At 36.4% G+C, this 22949-nt stretch overlaps 1 protein-coding gene across 1 annotated transcript in view; it reads right to left on the reverse strand.

Annotated features, from left to right (window-relative positions):
• The window catches only part of LOC116888128 (teneurin-1-like), a 371275-nt gene that overhangs the window by 11041 nt on the left and 337285 nt on the right, over positions 1-22949 (reverse strand). Inside the window, exons 8-9 of the mRNA XM_032889474.1 lie at positions 4591-4790; positions 3194-3404 (exon numbers count right to left, since the gene is read on the reverse strand). Of these exons, the coding sequence (XP_032745365.1) occupies positions 3194-3404; positions 4591-4790 (411 nt within the window). The remainder of the gene's footprint in view (positions 1-3193; positions 3405-4590; positions 4791-22949) is intronic.

Raw genomic sequence — 22949 nt, forward strand, 5'->3', positions numbered from 1 at the left:
AATATTACTTTAAATAATAAAAATTCTATACTTAGCGATTTTGACCTCAGAGACTTACTTTTCATTTCTTTTTTCTTCTTTCCTTCCTTCCTTCCTTCCTTCCTTCCTTCCTTTCCTTCCTTCCTTGCCTTATTTCCTTCCTTTCTCCCTCCCTCCCTTGCTTGCTTCCTAATTCTGGTCTATTAAAAATCATTTCACTAATGTTTTTACTTTTTAAATAAAAAAAAAAACCCTCCTTCACTTAGAAAAAAATATTCCTAATACAAAAGAGAGATTCTAGGTGAGAATGAGTAGGTACAGTGAAGGTTGAGGATTGCATTTTTTACGTGTGGCCTGTGAGTGAGTTCCTTGTATCAGTAGAATCATTGTGTGGCACCTGTAACACAGAAACTCGGACTTCAGTTCGGAATCTCCTGAATCTGTCACTAAGAAATTTGGTCCAGCAACCTATAATGTATCAAGCACCCTAGGTAAATCTGTAAGTACTCCCCCATTAAAACATTGAGAGCAGTTGACTTTAAATAGTTTACTACATAATTCCAGAGCCTGTGACTGATGTGACACAATTCTTCCCTGGGCAGAAAAAAGACAAGAAAAGAAAATGCTATTGAGCCCATTTTAGAGAATATTGAATAATTTGAAATGGATTCAGATACTGCATTATTATGAACAACAGGATCCCAGGTTTGTTTATGAATTATAGAAGCACCCTTTCACTGTCATTAAGACAAGGCATAAAAATATATAAAAAAAAAATAACAGGTATACTTTAGAGTAAATGACATATGCTTTCAGGGAAATTTACTTGAACTTAAATTTTGTTGTTATTTTATCCTTTTTATGTATGAGTGTTTTACCTGCATGCATGTATTTATATCATGTCTGTGTTTGGTGTCTTCAGAAGACAAAATAGGGTATATCCTAGAACTCAAGTTATGGGTGGTCGGGAACCATTATGGGTCTACTAGGAAATGAACTCAATTTCTCTGTAAGAGCAGTAAGTGTTCTTAATCATTAAGCCATCTCTCCAGTCTCCTTGAACTTTCTTAATGAAATGGGAGTGGGAGATGTCTTTTGCTTCTAATATTAAACAAGTAGAAAAGTAAAGATGTTAGCATAACTTCAAGGCTCTGCCCAACACTTTCATAGCAACAGCCAGATATGTCTGGCTTGCTATAAAAGAGACTGTTTGGCCTCTCCTCTCTCTCTCTGCCCCTATTCTCTCCCTGACCCCCTTCGCTCTCCCCCTTTCTTCCTCTCCCACCCTGTGTTCCTGGCTGTTCCCCCTTTCTCTCTCTCTCTTCTTATTCTCTGCCTCTTCTCCCTTCTCAACTCCCCATCCCATGTCCACACATAAACTAGACCCATATGGCTGGTTCCTCAGGGGAGGGTTGCCTCAGCGTGGGCCCTCCCACTGCACCATACTGCAGTCTATAAAACATATACTTGGCTTTATAAAACATATCAAAAGATACTGACTTGCATGTGCAAAATGCAAGTATTTTGTTTATATGAAACTGATGGCTTCATATCTGGATGGTGATATATGATATGAAAGGTTAATTTCCTTTGGGGATGAAATAAGGTAAAGGTGAAAAGCCCCCAAGCATGGTTCTTGATCCTACTAGTATTTAACAGTTTAATAGCCTGGTTAGTATTTACAATTTGATAATTTGAGATGACAGGTTAAATCACAAGAAGAGAGAAAATATTCACAAATATTTTATATCTTCTAATTTCTCTAAATTAATCTGTTATAATTTAATAGCAATCATAACAAAATTGTGTTTTGATTTTTTTCGCTGCATAACTTTTAAGGATACACTCTTAGTAACAAAATAATCACATGATTGAAATGTATAATTTTTAATTTTAATAAGAATGGTATGTATTTTGGAGATGTAAGATCAATGGAGCTTGTCTCAGTATGATTTTTATTGCTTTTTGAATTACTTTAGGGGAAAAATAATAGTCTTATGGCTAGAATACTGTTTTTTACTCTCTCAAGGTCTTCAGCATCAAGTAAAAATAGAACATAATTGTTATCAAGAGCAGATGGTCTATTTATTAACAGTCAACACATCTTCCTAAACATATGGCTGAACAGGTTAACTAAAGGATAAAGTAGAGAGTTGTATAGAGAACTGACAGCTGTAAAAGATTTTCTCTTCTTTCAAAAGACATGCGTTTTGTGAAAATTCAAACACTACAATGCTGTGCCTACATGTTATTTACCCCAAGGACTCCCAAATTGCTAAAGAGCTTAGCTTTATTCACACAAAGGGTCAGGGGAGTCTGTTTATTGGGAAAACATGACAAAAGACTGAGATGCTTCAGACTAAGGAGGGGTAGTGAATGCTAGTCATTGTTTTAAGAAAGAACTCAACTTAAAAGGCCATGGGATTACTGAAAGAGCCATTTGATTATCAGACCTAAAGAAACCCAAAATAGGGGTGTGGGATGATTTAAGTTATTATTCTCAGTATTCTTCTCTAAGTACTCTTACTATGTATTTTGAAGCCTTAGAGGTTTGAGAATCAATTGTTCTAAAGAATTTTATTGATGCCACTCTTTCTATTTTAAGAGGTATTTATTTGCTCTTATTCTATAATCAAACCAATTAACAAGGTCTTTATTTCCTTTCTCCCATTTTCTCACTGGGGATAGAACCTTAGGAGTCATACATGTTAGGTAATTGTTCTGTCACCAGGCTACATCCTCTAATATATTTTGTATTTTATATTTTAAGATAGGTACTCACTGGTTCGCCAACATTGGCTTTGAATTTCCTTTTAAGCTCACATTGGCTTTGAACACACAAACCTACATTTTATGTCACTGTCATAGGAGTGAGTTTTTGGGCTCAGTTTAACAGAGATAATTTTGCTTATAAGATTTCTCTTTCAAGTTGTTCCTCTATCTCGCTTTTTAAACAATATTATCCAGGGAATATTTTTTGTTAAAATTATAGAAAGGGCTTCATGACAAGTGTCTTAGAATATCAGCAAATACTGGAGAGCTTTAAGAAAATTTTAACAGCAATGAGAACAAAAATAAAAGGTTACTTGCAGTGACGTTTATTGAATAACGACTTTAAGGTAGAAGGAACAGTATGTGAGTAACCAAATATTTTAACCACCAGTGACTTTCTAGAACTATGCTGTGAATTCAAATAACAGCCATGGCAGCTTACCAATTGCTGTAGTTAGCACAAATACTTGCTCCATCTTCTTTCCATCATTGTAAAATGCCAGATACCAAGGTCCTTGGTCCATGTACTCTATGAAACCTGTCTCCTGGAGTGATGTTAGGATCAGATTCCTTGGGGAGTGCTGGATGTCATCTGAGCTCTTAGAGTCCTGTTTCACCAGTTGCTTGCCATCCATTAATTTCACAAAATCAAACTGGAAAAATCCAAATACAAATACGAACTTGAACTACTTTGTACTTCTGGACATATATTCATATTTAATTCTCACTGACTTATTCAATATGTATTTCTTTGCTTGGATTGTTGGCAAAATAGAAAAGAATGTTACTAATTCTTAAGTATATTTGAACTAAAATGAATTTGCTAGTTTCACTACACTTACAAAGGTTGTGAACTTCCTAGTTTGGGACTGTTCTAAATAAAAATTGTTTAAAAGCAAAACAAGAAATGGAAACAATTTTGAGTATTATGCATGAGATTCTGACATTTTATCAAAGTATCTGTCTAAGAGAAGATACTTGACAGCATATTCTGCTCAGAAATGTGACCTTGTCAACAAATTTAAAAGCTTTTTTCAGCTTTAAAACCAAATAAATAAAATTATAAATGACAATATTTGTCACCTTTGTGGGTATGTATTTATATGCTCAAAGACTAGCCTCCCCCTCTAATCATTTGGTAAACATATTGTTTTACATGTTCCTGTATTTTGTGATTTACATTTGAATGGCATTTTGACTTGGCCAAAAGATAAAGTTGGGGGAAGGGTGGACTGCATGTTTAATTCTTTTAAATTACATCTTGGGTAGGGCTGTGCTACTAACAGATTAATGCAGAAAAAATCAGCTTAAGAGAAACATGAGAAATATGGTATCTGTTTATAAATAGGCTATGGAAACTGCAGAAATTTATATATTTGAAACCTTGTGAAAGATTGCTTATAGAAAAAATTCTGTATGTAAGATATAACCTGCTTTATGTATATAATATTTGCCAATATGTTCTGGTTGATTTCCATACTGTTACTGGGATAATAGTAAAAGGATATACAAGAGCAATGGGGAAGGTACAGATTTTAGTGCTAATATGAGAGAGCTGAGAAAGCCATCGTGATCCTTTGTAGGAAGCAGAGATCAAGTTTAAAGAATGTTTCCTTAAACTCTCTTTTCTGAATACGTTTTCCTAAATGCTGTTCTTTATTTCTAGTTGCTGTGTTTTCATTAAAGTGTGATTAGTTTAGATATTTTTGTTACAAAGATTTTATTTTTGCCTTCATCTTTGAATCCTGCAGTATGCACAAATCACAACATCTGAAGTGCGAAGTGCTTGATATAGTACCCTCTAAAAGGATTTAAGAAAATACCTATTATATCAAATACCTGAGTGTGTGTAGGTGGAATGTTTCTTCTGCCATAAATTCCCAGCAGAGAGTCCTTGGCTAAAGAAATATTGAATTTCAGATATATAGGATGGTGGATAGTAATCTGGAAACGCCAGAACAAGCCAGGTGGAATGGTCTGCATGACCTGTGCTCCAATGTCAACTTCCCCTGTGTCAATTGCTCGTCCCTTCTGAAACACTGGTTTGAAAAGAGAGAAAATTATACATACAATTAATCTTAACTAATAAAGGAATGCTCTTTAGCTTTTCAAGAACAAACCTATTGAAACAACTTAGGCAGATTTTTTCCCCCTGCATCTTTCAAGGTATTGCTCATATTAAATATCTTCTAAGGGGCCTTTTCTGACAACCATTAGGCCAATTACTCTTAAACTCCTATTGCATTTATTTTGTTTAGCATGATTAGTTTGCAGTATTTATTGAACATTCACTCTATTGATAGTTGCAGGAATTAGAAAGATGAGTAATATGTAGCTGTTGGTCTTGGTGAGTTTCAAAAGTCACTGAGTAATTGGGACAAATATTAAAGTAATCACATTGTAAAGGAAAGGAACTGCTATGGGTATTCAAAGGAAGAAAAAATATTTGGTTTATATTTGTAACCCCCCATTTTATGCTCTTTATTGACCATTTATTTTCTTATAGTAATTATTACCCAAGATATTGCATATTTTATGAGTTACAAATTGTGCATTTTTCCATGATATAAAGTAAACATTTTGAGAACAAGGAGTAGAGCCACACTGTTCATTGCTTTATCCTCAGTATCTAGATAATGTATATGTCTGTATATAAAGGTTTTACTCTCTCTCTCTCTCTCTCTCTCTCTCTCTCTCTCTCTCTATCACACACACACACACCCACACACCCCCACACACCCACACGCACACACACACAGATGATCAATATATAATTATTTAATAAATATGTGGATGAATGAGTCATAAAATGGTAATTCTGGGACATGACATTGAACACGAGACTTAGAAAAAAACTTCTGCACTAAAAAACACAGTGCTATAAAATTGTGATCATGAGGCTGTGAGATATTCATATATAATGAAGAAGAGTTATAAACATGGTTGAAAAGAAATAATGAAACATTGATTATATTGTTTTTAGAACCAGTCAAAAGGATTTGATTAGTAAAGTTAACATAGAGCACTAAGAATATCTGAAAAAACTACAAGGAATCCTGTTGATTATTTATCTAAAGAAAACCTATCATATATAAAATTCTTTATATAAATATGCATATACAATTTAAATGAACTATTTCATCTGAGCAAGTGTGAGAGGTAATATAACAGAGAACACTGAAAAAGAGGGTGCAGAATGATTCTAAGAGGTAGAGGGTTAGTGGGGTTTCTGTGAGATTGTGCCTCCTAGTAATAATAGAGTTTATGCCCTTAACCAACATGACTACTTAAACCTGAGTTGGAAAAGGTTGTCTAACAATATACATGACAATGCAGATGAGATTATAGGCAATTAAGGAATATCGAGAGTAAAGAAAATAGTCTTTTCCAGGAAAAAAACATACTATCTGTTTTTCCAATACCAAATGGTCAGCCCCGAAAACATACAAGTTTTTGTGGGCTTACCATGGTTATCTATACTATGTCCATATTCATACCAAATACCTATTATGTCATTAAAGATAACTAATTCTGGAGTAGATAACTCCAGAAGCCATCACCTGTTACTAACTCATCAACTAGAGGCGGAGATTTTTGAGCCTCTTCCTCTCCACACTGGAAAGGTTGGGTTGACTTTGTGTAGACATTGTACAGGCAACCATAGCTGATGTGAGTTCATAAGTACCTAAGTTCTGCATGTCTATAAGAAACTCAGGTGACAGAGATGCTGGCAAGGATGTGGAGAAAGAGGAACACTCCTCCATTGTTGGTGGCTTGCAAGCTGGTACAACCACTCTGGAAATCAGTCTGGCACTTCCCCAGAAAATTGGACATTGAACTACCTGAGGACCTAGCTATACCACTCCTGGGCATATACCCAAAAGATGCTCCAACATATAACAAGGACACATGCTCCACTATGTTCATAGCAGCCTTATTTATAATAGCCAGAAACTGGAAAGAACCCAGATGTCCATCAACCGAGGAATGGATATAGAAAATGTGGTACATCTACACAATGGAGTACTACTCAGCTATTAAAAACAATTACTTCATGAAATTCTTAGGCAAATGGATGGGACTAGAAAATATCATCCTGAGTGAGGTAACCTAGTCACAAAAGAAAACACATGATATGCACTCGCTGATAAGTGGATATTAGCCCAAAAGCTCAGAATACCCAAGATACAATTCACACAATCACATAAAGCTCAAGAAGAAGGAAGACCAAAGTGTGGATGCTTCAGACTTTCTTATAAATTGGAACGAAATACTCACAGGAGGAAATATGCAGACAAAACGTGGAACGGAGACTGAAGGCCATCCAGAGACTGCCCCCCACCTGGGGATTCATCCCATATATAGTCACCAAACCTACACTATTGCACACAGGAGCCTGATATAGCTGTCTCCTGCGAGGCTCTGTTAGAGTCTGACAGATACAGATATGGATGCTGGAAGCCAACCATTGGACTGAGCATGAGGTCCCCAATGGAGGAGTTAGAGAAAGGACTGAAGGAGCTGAAAGGGTTTGCAAACCCATAGGAAGAACAACAATATCAAGAAACCAGTCCTCCTAGAGCTCCCAGGGACTAAAACATCAACCAAAGAGTACACATGGAGGGACCATGGCTCCAACTACATACGTAGCAGAGTATGGCCTTGTGGGGCATCAATAAGTGGAGAGGCTCTTGGTCCTGTGAAGGCTTGATGTCCCAGTGTAAGGGAATACCAGGGCAGTGAGGTGAGAGGGAGAGGGTGGGTGGGGGAGCACCCTTATAGAAGCTGGGGGAGGGAGTGGGATAGGGAGTTTCCTGAGGGGAAACTGGGGAAGGGGATTACATTTGAAATGTAAGTAAAGAAAATATCCAAGAAAAGGAAAGAAAAAAAAAGAACAACATTTTACTACTGGAATTCCCTTTTACTCTGATTCTTACAATCTTTCTGCCCTATCTCCCATGATCTTTCCTGAGCCTTTTAGAGGAGGAATATGATTCAGGTGGTCTATTTCTGGATGAGTTTACCACAGGCATTTGTTCTTTGTGTTTTGACCAGTTGTGAATTTCTGTGTTCACCACTGCCTACCATGCATAGATGAGTCTGTGTTGAAGCCTGAGAGTTACATTTGTACTAATCTGTAAGTATTGGAGTACATATTTAGATGGAATTTTGTGATACTATGTCCCTTTCTTAAAATAATACTAGTAGGTTCACTGATGTGCCCATGAGCAAAAGCTTTTGGGTTTTGATCAAATTTATAGTATCAGGCATGTTTTTCCTGTTTGGGAATAGGCCTTAAGTAAAATCACAAAATAGTTGATTACCCCTGCCAATTGAACTCTTGCCACCATTGTTACCATTGGCATATATTGCTAGGCTTGTCGGCATTCTGACTTACAGGTTGATGTCTTGATAAGACAGATGATTTTTCTTTCCCACTAGACTATATATTGTCTTGTAGATACATTGGACACAATAAGGAAATGTCCAAGTTGGTACCTGTTTGATTTCTCCACATCTTATGAGCAAGGTTTATGGTGACTTTAGCAGTTAGATCATATTATCAAGTTCTTCTGGGTAACTACAATTGATAGCTATAGCCTGTATTGCTTTGGGGATTTCCATGTTATCTCTGCTCAACAACTGGAAGAGCAATATCCCATATCTTGTAATGGAACTTTTATTTGGCAACGTGCCTCTTTTGAAATGATCATTAATATCTCTGTATGGTAATGGTAATTTAACTCTTTCACAAATATCATTAAATTTTTAATAGAGGGAAGGGCTATGGTATAGTTCAGAGGTATAGTAATTCCCCATCATGCACAACTTTTGGGTGTATTAGATAGTCTAATCTTGAGGAGGGATGTAGGATAGAATTATAAGGAGACACCGAAACAACATAGGAAGTACAGTCCATTGATTCAGGTGAAATTGCACAAATGCTTGAATTTAGGTAAAGCACAAATAGCTTCTGTAGAAAAGGTACATTTCAGTGACAAGTAATTTAATAGAGGTGGAAAATAGGAGGAAGATATGAGAACAATATCGAAGATTCCAAAGCAAAGCTTGTCAAATTTTAATGTAACCAGGTAGAGGAATCTTTAAACACAAGCATTGGATGCATATGTTTGAAGTGGGACACTTTTACAGGATTCCAAGTGGTGCTGATACTGCATTGGTCACTCGTCAATACCTGAGAAGTGATGGTAATAACTGTGAAAGCAAAGGAAATGTTAAACCGACACCATAATTATGAGCTTGAATCATTTGGATAGTACTAATAGCCAAATATATGAAACCCAGAAGTACCTGGTCTGTGAGGAGTAGAAGTTAAGTTTGAACAAGTGTAACTTTACATGGTGTGCTAGCTTAATATATGTTTCTATGTGGTAGCGGGGAGGAAAGTAATATAAAAGCAGGAAAGAGACTTGGTCTGCTTCCATTTTAAGCATGGATTCTTTATTCCCCTGGAGGTTCAAATTTGGCCTAATTTCATCCCATCTTTATCTTTTCAGCCATCAACTCGGTCTCCACAACAAACAGTTTAAAAACACACATGGTCCCTGTCCTTTGTGTTCACCTGACATAAAATTAACAGCCCATTAAGAAACACACCTGCAGTGACTTTATTCAGAGGCCAATGCTTTGCAGCTTTTAACTCCCTAAAATACCTACATTATTGCTTTTTGTGTTAAGGCCAAGAGTAATAACTATTTTAAGAATGTTCACTGTTAACTGTTAATAATAGATTTCAAATGCAATTTTGAACATAATTATGTATTACAGGACACATAATTTTGTGGAATTGACATTTCTAATAAAATACACCCTTTGAGATAATAAATGACCAACAGAGTCCTTTATTTTTCACTGAAAGTTACTTTTCTTCTATGTAAGATAGAGCAATTTGGTTCCCAAAGGGTGGATTATAAATTTAACTCTTAAGGGCTTAGAACCAATAAATATCTTCAATGGGCAGGATATTAATAGAGCATATTTATGTCAGCATTTTTGCTCCCAACTTAATATTCAGTTTATCCAACAGGTATCCTCACTAGAAGCTTTTATCACTTCTTAAAATGCACCATTTCGTCATGCAAACAATATTATAAACATAAAACAATTCAAAGTGTTCTAGGGTCAGCCAATACAATTTTGGGGTGCCATGAGTAGTCTTTAATTGATAAATGCACTCATTTTTAAATCTCTGCACAAAACTGGTTGAGGAACATAAACCTTTATATGTCCCTTACCTAATTACAACTTCTCTTTATGCACTGTATACCATCATGCATTACATAATAATGCTACTTTAATGCTATTTATTAAATCAAAAGAAACTCATGAATTTTTACTGTTGGAGTTTTCTGGTTGTTATCACCACTGTACATCTAGAGTACATATGCATCAAAAATTCATGAAAGAAACTTTACTAGATGATCTCCTCATTTAAGAGGTTAAAGTTAAGATAAGGTGAGTAGAGATAAAAACACATGAACAAACTAGTGGACCATAAGTTAAATAAAAGAAATTAATCTAGTGGTATTAGAGAAGAGAAATTCTCATAATTTACAGATGAGAAAATTTCCAGTCTCTACCCTCTTAGAGCTCATGCGTCAGAAAGAGAAGTAGCTTCCTGTTGGCAACATACACTGTTAAATACCCTTCTCCATTTTATTTTCTCTCAGAATTGGTTATGTATTGCAGACCACTGATTATAAGGTCATTTATTCATGAAGAGCTGAAACCCAGCCCCGAGGAGCGACTTAAGGCCCGAAACGAGAGGTAAGACCAACTTTTTTGCTTCAAGTGACCAACCTGGTGGACTCAGGACACACAAAGGCAAAATTCCTCTGGGACCAGACACTTCTGATTTCTGGCTGACGCCTGAACCTCACTGATCCTGGCCCACAGCTCCCTGCTCCCAACCACATGGGAGAGAGAGCAGATCGCCCAGATGTGTGGGCAATCCTGAGACTGCAGAGCAGAGAGACCACCACTTCTGCCCACCTTTGTCCACATCCCTGGCCCAAGAGGAAACTGCATAGGGCCTCTGGGCACAGGAAGATAGGGGCAGTCAAGCTGCAGGAGCCCTGCGGTCCAGACTGTGCCTGAATCTGAACGGACCCGGTCACACAGATCCCTGCACCCAAATCCCATGGGAGGGAGAGCTAGATGTTCAGAGGGGCAGACATGCCTGGGAAACCAGAGGAGACTACACTCTGCCCACATTTCTGACTCTAGAGGAAAACACCTAGAACCATCTGGGCCTCATGCGCACAGGGACCCAGAAGTTGCAGCAGACCCTCTGGCTGGTGCCCCACAGAGAGCTGGAAACACAGCCCCCCGAGGAGGACTTTGTGGCCTGAGATGGAGGTAAGACCAACTTTTCTGCCACAAGTGACCTGGCTGGTGGACCCCAGGACACAGGCCCACAGGAACAGCTGAAAGCCAGTGGACAGGAATGACTACAAGCCTGAAAGCAGAACACTCTGTTCCCATAACTGGCTGAAAGAAAACAGGAAAACAGGTCTACAGCACTCCTGACACACAGGCCTATTCGAAAGTCAAGCTACTATCAGAAATAGCAAAACAAGGTAACACCAGAGACAACCTGATGGCAAGAGGCAAGCACAGGAACTCAAGCAACAGAAATCAAGACTACATGGCAGCATCAGAGACCAATTCTCCCACCAAAGCAAACATTGAGTATCCAAACACACCAGAAAAGCAAGATCTAGATTTGAAATCACATTTGATCATGATGATAGAGGACTTTAAGAAAGATATAAAGAACTCTCTTAGAGAAATGCAAGAAAACACAAGTAAACAAGTAGAAGCCCTTAGAGAGGAAACACAAAAATCTCTGAAAGAATTACAGGAAAACACAATCAAACAGGTGAAGGAATTGAAAATGGAAATAGAAACAATAAAGAAAGCACAAATGGAGACAACCCTGGATATAGAAAAGCAAAGGAAGAGACAAGGAGCCATAGATACAAGCATCACCAACAGAATACAAGAGATAGAAGAGAGAGCTCAGGAGCAGAACATTCCATAGAAATCATCGACACAACTGTCAAAGATAATGTAAAACAGAAAAAGCTACTGGGCCATAACATACAGGAAATCCAGGACACAATGAAAAGATCAAACCTAAGGATAATAGGTATAGAAGAGAGTAAAGATTCACCACTCAAAGGACCAGTAAATATCTTCAAGAAAGTCATAGAAGAAAACATCCCTAACCTAAAGAAAGAGATGCTCATAAACATACAAGAAGCCTACAGAACTCCAAATAGATTGGACCAGAAAAGAAACACCTCCCATCACATAATAGTCAAAACACCAAATGCACAAAATAAAGAAAGAATATTAAAAGCAGTAAGGGAAAAAGGTCAAGTAACATATAAAAGCAGACCTATCAGAATCACACCAGACTTCTCACCAGAGACTATGAAAGCCAGAAGATCCTGGACAGATGTCATACAGACCCTAAGAGAACACAAATGCCAGCCCAGGTTACTGTATCCAGCAAAATTCTCAATTAACATAGATGGAGAAACCAAGATATTCCATTACAAAACCAAATTTACACAATATCTTTCTACAAATCCAGCCCTACAAAGGATAATAAATGGTAAAGCCCAACACAAGGAGTCAAGCTACACCCTGGAAAAAGCAAGAAACTAATAGTTTTGCAACAAAACAGAGAAGCCAAGCACAAAAACATAATTTCACATACAAATACGAAGATAACAGGAAGCAACAATCACTATTCCTTAATATCTCTCAACATCAATGGACTCAATTCCCCAATAAAAGGACACAGATTAACAAACTGGATATGTAATGAGGACCCAGCATTTTGCTGCGTACAGGAAAAACACCTCAGATACAAAGACAGAGGATCTACAGTTTCAATGAAATCCTCATCAAAATTCTAATCCAATTTTCATAGAATTAGACTGAACAATTTGCAAAATTCCATTGAAATAATGAAAACCCAGGATAGCTAAAACTATCCTCAACAATAAAAAGGGTTTCTGGGGAATCACTATCCCTGAACTCAAGCAGTATTACAGAGCAATAGTGATAAAAACTGTATGGTATTGGTACAGAGACAGGCAGATAGACCAGTGGAATAGAATTGAAGACCCAAAATGAACCCACAAACCTATGGTCACTTCGATTTTGACAAAGGGCCAAAACCATCCAATGGAAAAAAGATAGCATTTTCAGCAAATGGTGCTGGTTCAACTGGAGGTCAACATGTAGAAGAATGGATCGATCCATGCTTATCACCCCTGTACAAAGCTTAAGTCCAAGTGATCAAGGACATCCACATCAAACCAGATACACTCAAACTAATAGAAGAAAAACTAGGGAAGCATCTGGAACACATGGGAACTGGAGAAAATTTCCTGAACAAAACACCAATGGCTTAGGCTCTAAGATCAAGAATCGACAGATAGGATCTCATAAAACTACAAAGCTTCTGTAAGTCGAAGGACACTGTTGTTAGGACAAAATGGCAACCAACAGTTTGGGAAAAGATCTTTATCAATCCTACAACTGATAGAGGGCTTATATCCAAAATATACAAAGAACTCACGAAGTTAGACCGCAGGGAGACAAATAACCCTATTAAAAAATGGGGTTCAGAGCTAAACAAAAAATTCACAGCTGAGGAATGCCGAATGGCTGAGAAACATCTAAAGAAAAGTTCAACATCTTTATTCATAAGGGAAATGCAAATCAAAACAACCCTGAGATTCCACCTCACACCAGTCAGAATGGCTAAGATCAAAAACTCAGGTGACAGCAGATGCTGGTGAGGATATGAAGAAAGAGGAACACTCCTCCATTGTTGGTGTGATTGCAGACTGATACAACCATTCTGGAAATCAGTTCTAAAGTTCCTTAGAAAATTGGACATTGCATTACCTGAGGACCCAGCTATACCTCTCTTGGGCATATACCCAAAAGATGCTCCAGCATATAAAAAAGACACGTGCTCCACTATGTTCATAGCAGCCTTATTTATAATAGCCAGAAGCTGGAAAGAACCCAGATGCCCTTCAACGGAGGAATGGATACAGAAAATGGGGTACATCTACACAATGGAATACTACTCAACTATCAAAAACAATGACTTTATGAAATTCATAGGCAATGAATGGAACTGGAAAATATCATCCTAAATGAGGTAACCCAATCTCAGAAAAACACATATGGTATGCACTCATTGATAAGTGGATATTAGCCCAAAAGCTCGATTTACCTTAGATGCACAGAACACATAAAACTCAAGAAGGATGACCAAATGCAGATGCTTCACCCTTTTAAAAGGGGAACAAGAATACCCTTAGGATGATAGGGGAGGCAAAGTTTAGAACAGAGGCTGAAGGAACGCCAATTCAGAGCCTGCCCCACACTTGGCCCATACATATTCAGCCACCAAACTAGATAAGATGGATAAAGCAAAGATGTGCAAGCTGACAGGAACCGGATGTAGATCTCTCCTCAGAGACACAGCCAGAATATGGCAAATACATAGGCGAATGCCATCATTAAACCACTGAACTGAGAACGGGACGCCCCGTTGAAGGAGTCAGATTAAGGCCTGAAAGAGCTTGAAGGGGCTTGAGACAACATATGTACAATGCCAACCAACCAGAGCTTCCAGGTTCTAAGGCACTACCTAAAGACTATACATGGACTGACCCTGGGTTCCAACTTCATAGGTAGCAATGAATAGCCTAGTAAGGGCACCAGTGGAAGGAGAAGCCCTTGTTCCTGTCAAGGCTGCACCCCCAGTGAACAGGATTCTTTTGGGGAGGGGGAGGATGGAGAGGGGAACACGCATATAGATGGGGAGGGGGAATGGTTAGGGTGATGTTGGCCTAGAAACCGGGAAAGGGAATAATATTTGAAATGTTAATAAATACCAATTTTATAAAGATGGGGGGAAAGGGTCATTTATTCTTTTTTCTTTAATGGTGTAACTCAAAAGAGTGGAAAACTATAGAGAAATATATATGAAAGCAACTCAAAGTGTCTTTTTTTGTGTGTGTATGTGTGAAAAAGATACTTGATTAATAAAGGCAGCACCAAACAAGTGTAACTTTCCAGAAAGAGAATGTAAGCTATGCTCTTGTATTGTTGGTGTTTTAATGATCATTTAATCACATTTTCCCCTGAAGCACATCAAAGGGCTGAAGAAGAGCATGCTCCTTCATAACAGAATGCTTTTCCTCATACACATGGGGAATGAAATGCACAGAGCCATGAATTATATCCTACTGGGAAATACTGTAGTTATCACAGTTTTACCAATATCCACCAATTTAGTTTGAGCTAAACACTCTCTTTATAGGTTGCAACACATGCATCTACTGCTGAGCTGGAATAAACAGAGGCAGATAAGCTATGTTAAAGGATGACACACTAAGTGAAAGTAGCTTTGTTCAATGAACAAGAAACAGTCAAACCGCCTTGAGGGCAAGAAAATAGGGGATGGAAATTATGACGGACATGGTTCACAGTGACTGTGTCTCTTAAACCAAGGTTTTAAATGTCTAGACATATACTTGAACACTAACAAAGGGATTATTATGAAAACTGTTTTATAAATGCAGGGTAATAACTATATGCTGAACATATGCACATATTTTTCTTACCTAATATACTATTATAGATCTTAATTCTATGTTGGTTCAATATATGAAAATCAAAACTCAATTGGCTGTTGATACAAGATCAGACATGTGTTTACCTTAAACGACCTTCATACAAAACTGGCTAGGTTAAATGGTACTGTATTTGCATTAACAGACACATAACATTTCATAAAGGCATTTAAGAATTCCCTGAAATGTATCTAAGCATTGTATTCCAACATAAAGAACCATGTACTAAGACTATATTTATTCTTCATTTCATCCTACTGCATATTCAACATTTTGAAAGGATATAACTTCATATTGTATGTGAAATGGTTTAAGTACCATATTTGTAGCATTTTGAATATAATATTACTTTCACATTAATAAGTCTTTGTAAAATTTAGAATACTAGTTCTTAGTGAAAATAGAGATGTAAAATACATCTTTACTTCCCACAATGTACAACTATAAAGATATTAAATGGAATAAGCAAAATCTATCAAATGATATCCATGTAGCTTTGTCTAATTTTCTTACATGACCTGCTGAAATAGAATATTATTAAATAATCATATATATTTATTTTAATCCTGGATATGCATTCTAGGGAATCTACACATTCAAGGTAATCACGCTAACACCAATTGCACTCCATGTAAACTCTTATTTCATCAAAAAGGTTGTCTAGATTCTCTATTAAACATATTTTTGCATGCATTATATATTTCCAAAACAGGCAGGAGAAAGTAGAGAAATTAACCCCACACATAGGAAGCATTGTAAACAGTGGATGAAAAAGCCCACCAATTGGTTATCCCATGTCAAATTGTCAGCCCTGAAAACACACATACTAACACTAAACAGGTTGAGAAAGTTGTATTTGAATATATATATATATTGTGTGTGTGTGTGTGTGTGTGTGTGTGTGTGTGTGTGTGTGTGTGTGTGTGTGTGTAATAACAATTAATGAAAAAAAAAGAGCCCGTGAATTTGAAAAAGAGATCAAGGAAGGGTATATGGGAGGGTTTGGAGAGAGGAAAGGGAAGGAGAAAATGTTGGAGTTACTGTTTCAAAAATAAAAAACCAATAGTAATGGGAAATTTGTTACTAATAATAGCATATTTTAACCTTTAATTCTAAGGCTTGAGGAAAGGTATACTTGAATCTTTCTAAACCTTTAGACCGTTAAGAAATCAAAGCAAATACTATGTGTTTGTAAATAAAACTCCCTTATCTTTACGAAGTTGATAATAGATTGCTGTGTTTAAAACCCATTAAGTTTGCACTTGACAAATATATCACTGTACATGTATAAAAGATTAGGTCCATAAATGGAAATTCTTTATAACCTATCAGAGTACTTTATATAGTTTTTCTTTATATATGAATATGATCTATGATAAAATGGCATTGCTGAAAATTTGTCTTTTAATTGAAGGACTTATTTGGAATGGTATTTTGAGTATATGTTTATTGATAATGCATAAAATTAAACATGATTCTTTCAAAAATGGTTTCTTATTTTTTGTAAATAAATTTTGTGTTGGTTTTATAGTGCCAGGATGCTCTATACAAGTTATTGGAAGAGAAAAGTACTAAACAGTCTTACTCAGCTTTGAATTTTTCAATAATGATAAAACAATGAGTGGCCTGTCCATAAAATCTCACTGGTGTAACCGTGGCAGGAACATTATGGAGTAAGCAACTAATTTCTCGCTTGACTTAAAGTCCCCACTACAAACAATGAAAATCTTGCTTTTTATCCTTAAATAGTTGCCATACCTACAGCTGGCTAGCTCCTAGGTCCTAGAAGGAGATCCAATTACTATTATTTTGCTAAAGTGATGCATTAATAAATGACCTCCTAAGTTCTTATCTTTATGCCCACAGTTTATAACATTTCACAACCTTTATTAAAGAAACTTCCTTTTGTAATAGATGGAAATTAATTGAATACCTCACAACAGGTCAACTTTTAGAAAATATCAGAGTATGGAGTATTGCATTTTTTTTTAGAATATCTGTATCACTTGGCATCAAGGTTTAGAGATTATTGGTGAAGGGATGGTGGTGAAACTATTATAAGGGCCATAGGTAGTAAAAAAGTTTCGGCAAGACTGTATTGTCTAGCATGACAGGGTCTTTGTGTGTCTTTGCACACATGAAATCACTGCCACTGTGAATGTATACACAAGCATCAATTGGGGAGGGGTTGATGAAGTACCATCCCTTGCTAAGGAACTATTAGAAATGTATGGCTGCTAGGAGAGAAAGATTCAGTTTTCTTCAGGAATGTGGTCCAATGGGTTGGTCCTATACCCATGTGCAAATAAGCAGCACTAATTAGATTTATTGGACTTAACAAAAGAGAACATGAAATCGGGATGTAAAAGTGGTGGATAGGTTAAGATATTATTGGAGAAGAAGGAATAGGAAGTGCCCTTGTTCAAGGCACATTATATGTCTACAAAATAGTCAACCCCTAAAAACATTTAAAAACATGTGCATTAGTATTTATAGAAGAATTATTCATAGTAGCCCAGAATGAAAATCTATGTAATGGTCTCTCTCATATGAATGTCTGAACAAAATCTGGTATATTCATTTGATGGAGTGTTATTCGTCCATAAAAAGACTGAGTATGACCTGTATTGACTACAAGAACTGTGAGAATATTTCAGTGAGAAGATTTATAATCAAATGTTTATATATCATATAATTCTATTTATGCAAAAATGTAGAAATTGTAAAGATAATTGTTACATAAGAGTTCTGCACAATACTTATAATTCTTTAGAATGATAAAAATGTTTAAGTACTAAATAATAGTGACAGCGAACAACTATGAACATACTAACATTCCTGGGATTGTGAATTTAAAGGGAGTAAATTTATAGTTCTATAAATTATATGTCAACATAACTGTTACAGAACTATAGTTAAAAGGTGTAATTGACAGGGCACATTTGCACGCGCACATACACACACACACACACACACACACACACTATGTATATAATGTATTTTCTTGTATTTCTAGGTAGTTTGGAGTTGATACCTGAACTAGTTACTCTTTGATCAATACTCTTGCAAAGTATGAATGGAAGAGAGTACCCAGAGGGACAATAATTTTCTACATTTTATATGTAATGTCAGATACTGTTATGTAGAAGCTAAGGTGTCAAAAATCACATTATTCTGGACTTTGATGTGGTGCCAGGAGTTCACTCTAGTTTTCTACTTACCTTAGAGCATGTTTGTGGAAGGTAAAGTATACAGAACACTTAACAACTGCCTAAATTCTTGGTGTCATCTAACTGAACATTTATTAACAATTAGATGAGTATCTATTTATCACATTGTTGAGAGCAACGAGGAAGTTTTATAACTTGTAATACCTGGCCTCAAGACAAAGAGGCAGCTTTCACAGATATTGATTTTCATTAGTTGTCATGTTGCTATAACCTTTGATATGAACAATTTAGGAACCCAGAAGAAATTCAATAATATGAAATTAACATTTTCCACAGATAAAACTCATTTCAGAGAATAGCAATAATAAGAATAATAAATATAAGTGATAGCATTTATTGAACGTTTAGAGTGCCTTCTTTATTGAGTTTTCATTTTTTATTTTTTAAAAATACATCATGTCTTTCTTACTAGTACAGCATACAATTTGATACACTGGTTTATCTCAAGGCTTCTCACTTCTCTTCACATGTGCTGCTTCTAGGATTTTTGTCCCTTCACAATCTCTTTCCTTACTAGCATCTTCATTCTCTCCCTCTCTATTGGCTCTTTATTCTTTGTCTTCAAAGCACAAATCTTTCTCCTTGTGAAGACAATGCCTTACATCGAACTTTACCTACATATACTATTTAGTTTTTCATTCTCTTGCCAAACTGTGTCCATCTGGTACCACTATTGCTTCATTACCTACATATCATGTAGACTTCTAGCACCTGTCTTTTCCTATGACCCTACTTACTGTTCCATTCTCTTACATATGCACTATCAGGATTGAATCATCCATCTTGTTTTCCAAGGTCTGGCCAAGACCACTGAAAAAGAGTTACCCTTTCATATTTTTTTTCATTTTAAGCCTTTAAATACTTAATCATCTTACTTCTATTTCTATATAACATTTAGCTGCATGCTATTTTGCATAGCGGGTACCTGTACGCATGTTTCTTTCAGCTCTCCTATTTAATCACACTCCTTAAGGGTAACAACTGTGTTTTCTGCTTCATTTGTTAACGCTCTACAGTACTTAGCACCGTTAAATATAAACTTAATTGACATAACATTTAAAATCAAAGGTTTCTGTGTTTCTGAATACTAAGCTTTTCATTTTAGCTGCCTTCCAATTCCTTGAAAAGAGGACTGATGTGGTCAGGTGTAATTTCTCTGTCAACTCAACATTTTAATTTATTCTTCCTTCTCCAGGCCCAAGTAAGAAAGATGGTACCTGTGTGTGAAGATGAACAAGACAACTTCAGTAGAATAAAGAGAGACAGGCAAAGGCCAGTCAAAGGACAAAGGGAAGATAGGTGGTACTAGAAAGATAAAGAAGCAAGTACAAACGCCTAGTATTGGAAATATAGAGGCAAAGCAAATATATATATATATATATATATATATATATATATATGGTTATTTCCTATGCAATTACTAAGATAACAGTAGAATTATATATTTCTGATTTTTAAAAATATTTTTCATTTTGGAAGTTAAAATATAGTTACATCATTTCCCTTTACTCTCTCCAGACCCCTATATGTCTTGCTCTCACTCAGATCAAGATCTCTATTTTTACGATTGGTGTTACAGGAAACACACACACACACACACACCCTACTCAGTCCATATTGTGTTACATGTGTATATTATGTATTATTTCAAGTGTGACCATTGGCATCAGAGGGAATGGAATTGTTGGGAGAGCTAGGGGAACAGGAAGATTGCTCTGAAAATTCATCTCCTAGAAATAGAGATGTTACACCCATGAAGTCTCATCAACATGGCTGTCTAAAAAGGAACAAAACAAGGATGACACCAACATGCAGGGTAACATGGAAGGGGACATCTCATAGGGCCTCCATCCTTGAAAAGAGCTACAGGCCACTAAGGAATGGTAAGAGTGGGAGAAATAGTTTTTCCCAGGGAAAAGCTCCCAACTTGGTTATTCAATACTGTGAGGTTACACTTGTGTTTAATAATGAAATTGCAACATTTCATTTTGAAAGGAAATTTTCAAATAAGTTGAGTAAAACAACTTCATGAAAATGTTGGTAAATAGTTGTTATTTCTATAGAAATAATATAAGTTGAAGTACAAGTGGATAATCAGTTGAGTCAGATATACACTAGGGTGATAAATTCTACGATGACCTGATTTTTCTAAAAGCCTATAAAATTATGAGGATGGTACAGGAAGATTCCCCAGCTTTGGAAGAACTAGCCAGGGATAGTATTTATGCTATTCTATACTAGTAGCTTGGTTGAGGTAGAATATTAAAGTCAAGGGCCCACGAGACAGACTTATTTAATTATATCATCACAGAAAAGGTGCATGTTGGTTGAAAATAACATAATAGTTAAAGTGAAATGAGAATCACACATTAAACATATATGACCAAGAACATTTAGCATGAATTTTTTATACAGTAAGTTTGCCTTTTAGCATAGAGAACCCATTTTATAAATCTGCTTTAGAAGTCAGGTCTCCACTATGCTTTAGAATAGCTTTTGTTAAAACTAAAATATATTGATAAAGTGATTTAATATAGTTGAAAACAAGCTGCAGCGCTCTAGCTGGGCCCTCTGAAACTGTGTTTTTTAGAAACATCTATATACCATTATAGGTAGCATTTACTGTAATTTGACATCAATCTTTAAAAATAATAATGTTAAGCTCCCAACAATGTTTTCTTTGTTAGTGCATTACTACTATTTTATTCATGTGGCTTTCTGTGTGTGTATGAATTATTTCCAATTTTACCAGTGTCCTAGATTCTGATATCCTTTAAATAAAAGGCACTGCAACATCGGGTTTACTCAAAGAGCAGTTGAGGGTATTTTAATATCCATATGTCCTATGAACCAATACTAAAGATCCTGAACATTACAATGTGGGACTGCGTTCCACCTGAATGAACAGTGATTACCTGTGTGCAAATGGTATAACCTTTTCGTTTGGTGCCACAGAGGACTTTCTCTCCCAATTGATTATTTATTTATTTATTTATTTATTTATTTATTTATTTATTTATTTATTCATGAAAATAGTTTTTTTCTCTCATATGAGTCGTGTCAAATCCAGGTTCCCTTTCCTGTACTCCTCCCAGCTCCTTCTCACCTACACTGTTCCCCATAATCACTCCGCTTAAGTTTTCTGTTCAGAAAGGAAAACACATCCAAGAGACAACAGCCATACAAGATCAGAGAAGACACAGTAAGACAAAAAATGTCTTCCTACTGAGGTTGGAGAAGGAAATCTAACAGGAGGGAAACAGCCCCGAGAACAGACAAAGGAGTCAGAGATACACCAGCTCCCATGTTTAGGGATCTCACAGAATGACCAAGCTAACAGTCATAACATATACACAGAGAATCTGATGCAGACCCTTAAAGGATCTTTGCTTGTGGTTTCAGTCTCTGAGCCCATATGATCCCAGCTTAGTTGATTCAGTGGGCTATGTTCTCTTGGTGTCGTCCATCTCTTCTGACGCCTACAGACTTTCCTCTCCAATTCTGTGGTGTTTCCTGAGCTCTGAGGGGAGAGAGCTGATGGAGAACTCCAATTTAAACTCTTTATCCACATAATGTCTGACTGTAGGCCTCTGCACTCACTCCCATCTTCTGCTAGAGAAAGCCTCTCCGATGACTTTTAACTACTGATGGCGTCTGTAAAATAAACATCTACGAAGCCCTAAATAACTGTAGAGGTTAACCTGCTCTTCAAGGTTCACACTTACTACTAGATAAATTTCTTTACTCAGGAAAGACAAAGCAAAGAAAAATAGTCTACTCCCATTCCTTTGTTCTTCCTTTGTCCCCTTTGCCAATCTTCTCTATAAACCAAAATGAGAGGCAGTTCAAATGGTACATTTCGCACTGTTCTTAATTTTACATTTCATAGAGGTGTGTGTGTGGGGAGGGTGGATGTGTGCGTGTGCGTGCTATAATAAATGTGCTCGGCAAATGAAGATATTTGTGCTGAAATTTTAAATTTGCAAGGGGTCCATATTTGGATAGTATGCACAAAGATGCATAATTAAGATAACTATTAGTTAAACAACTGGTCTGGAGAAAGGTATTTCCCTAAACATAAAAAAAAGAAGAGGCTCGAAGTACACTGAGATAAGAATAAGAAGAAAACCGGGCCCTTAACTCAGTTCTGTCCATGGTTCTGACCATTATGCAAAGCAGGTTACTTAACCTTTCCTTGTTTTCATTTTTAACTTGTAAGGCAGAGATAACAGTAGCTGCCACAGCATAAAGCTCATATGTAGATAAAATACAT

This window comes from Rattus rattus, chromosome X (genome assembly GCF_011064425.1).
Source record: "Rattus rattus isolate New Zealand chromosome X, Rrattus_CSIRO_v1, whole genome shotgun sequence".
NCBI classification, from domain to species: domain Eukaryota; kingdom Metazoa; phylum Chordata; class Mammalia; order Rodentia; family Muridae; genus Rattus; species Rattus rattus.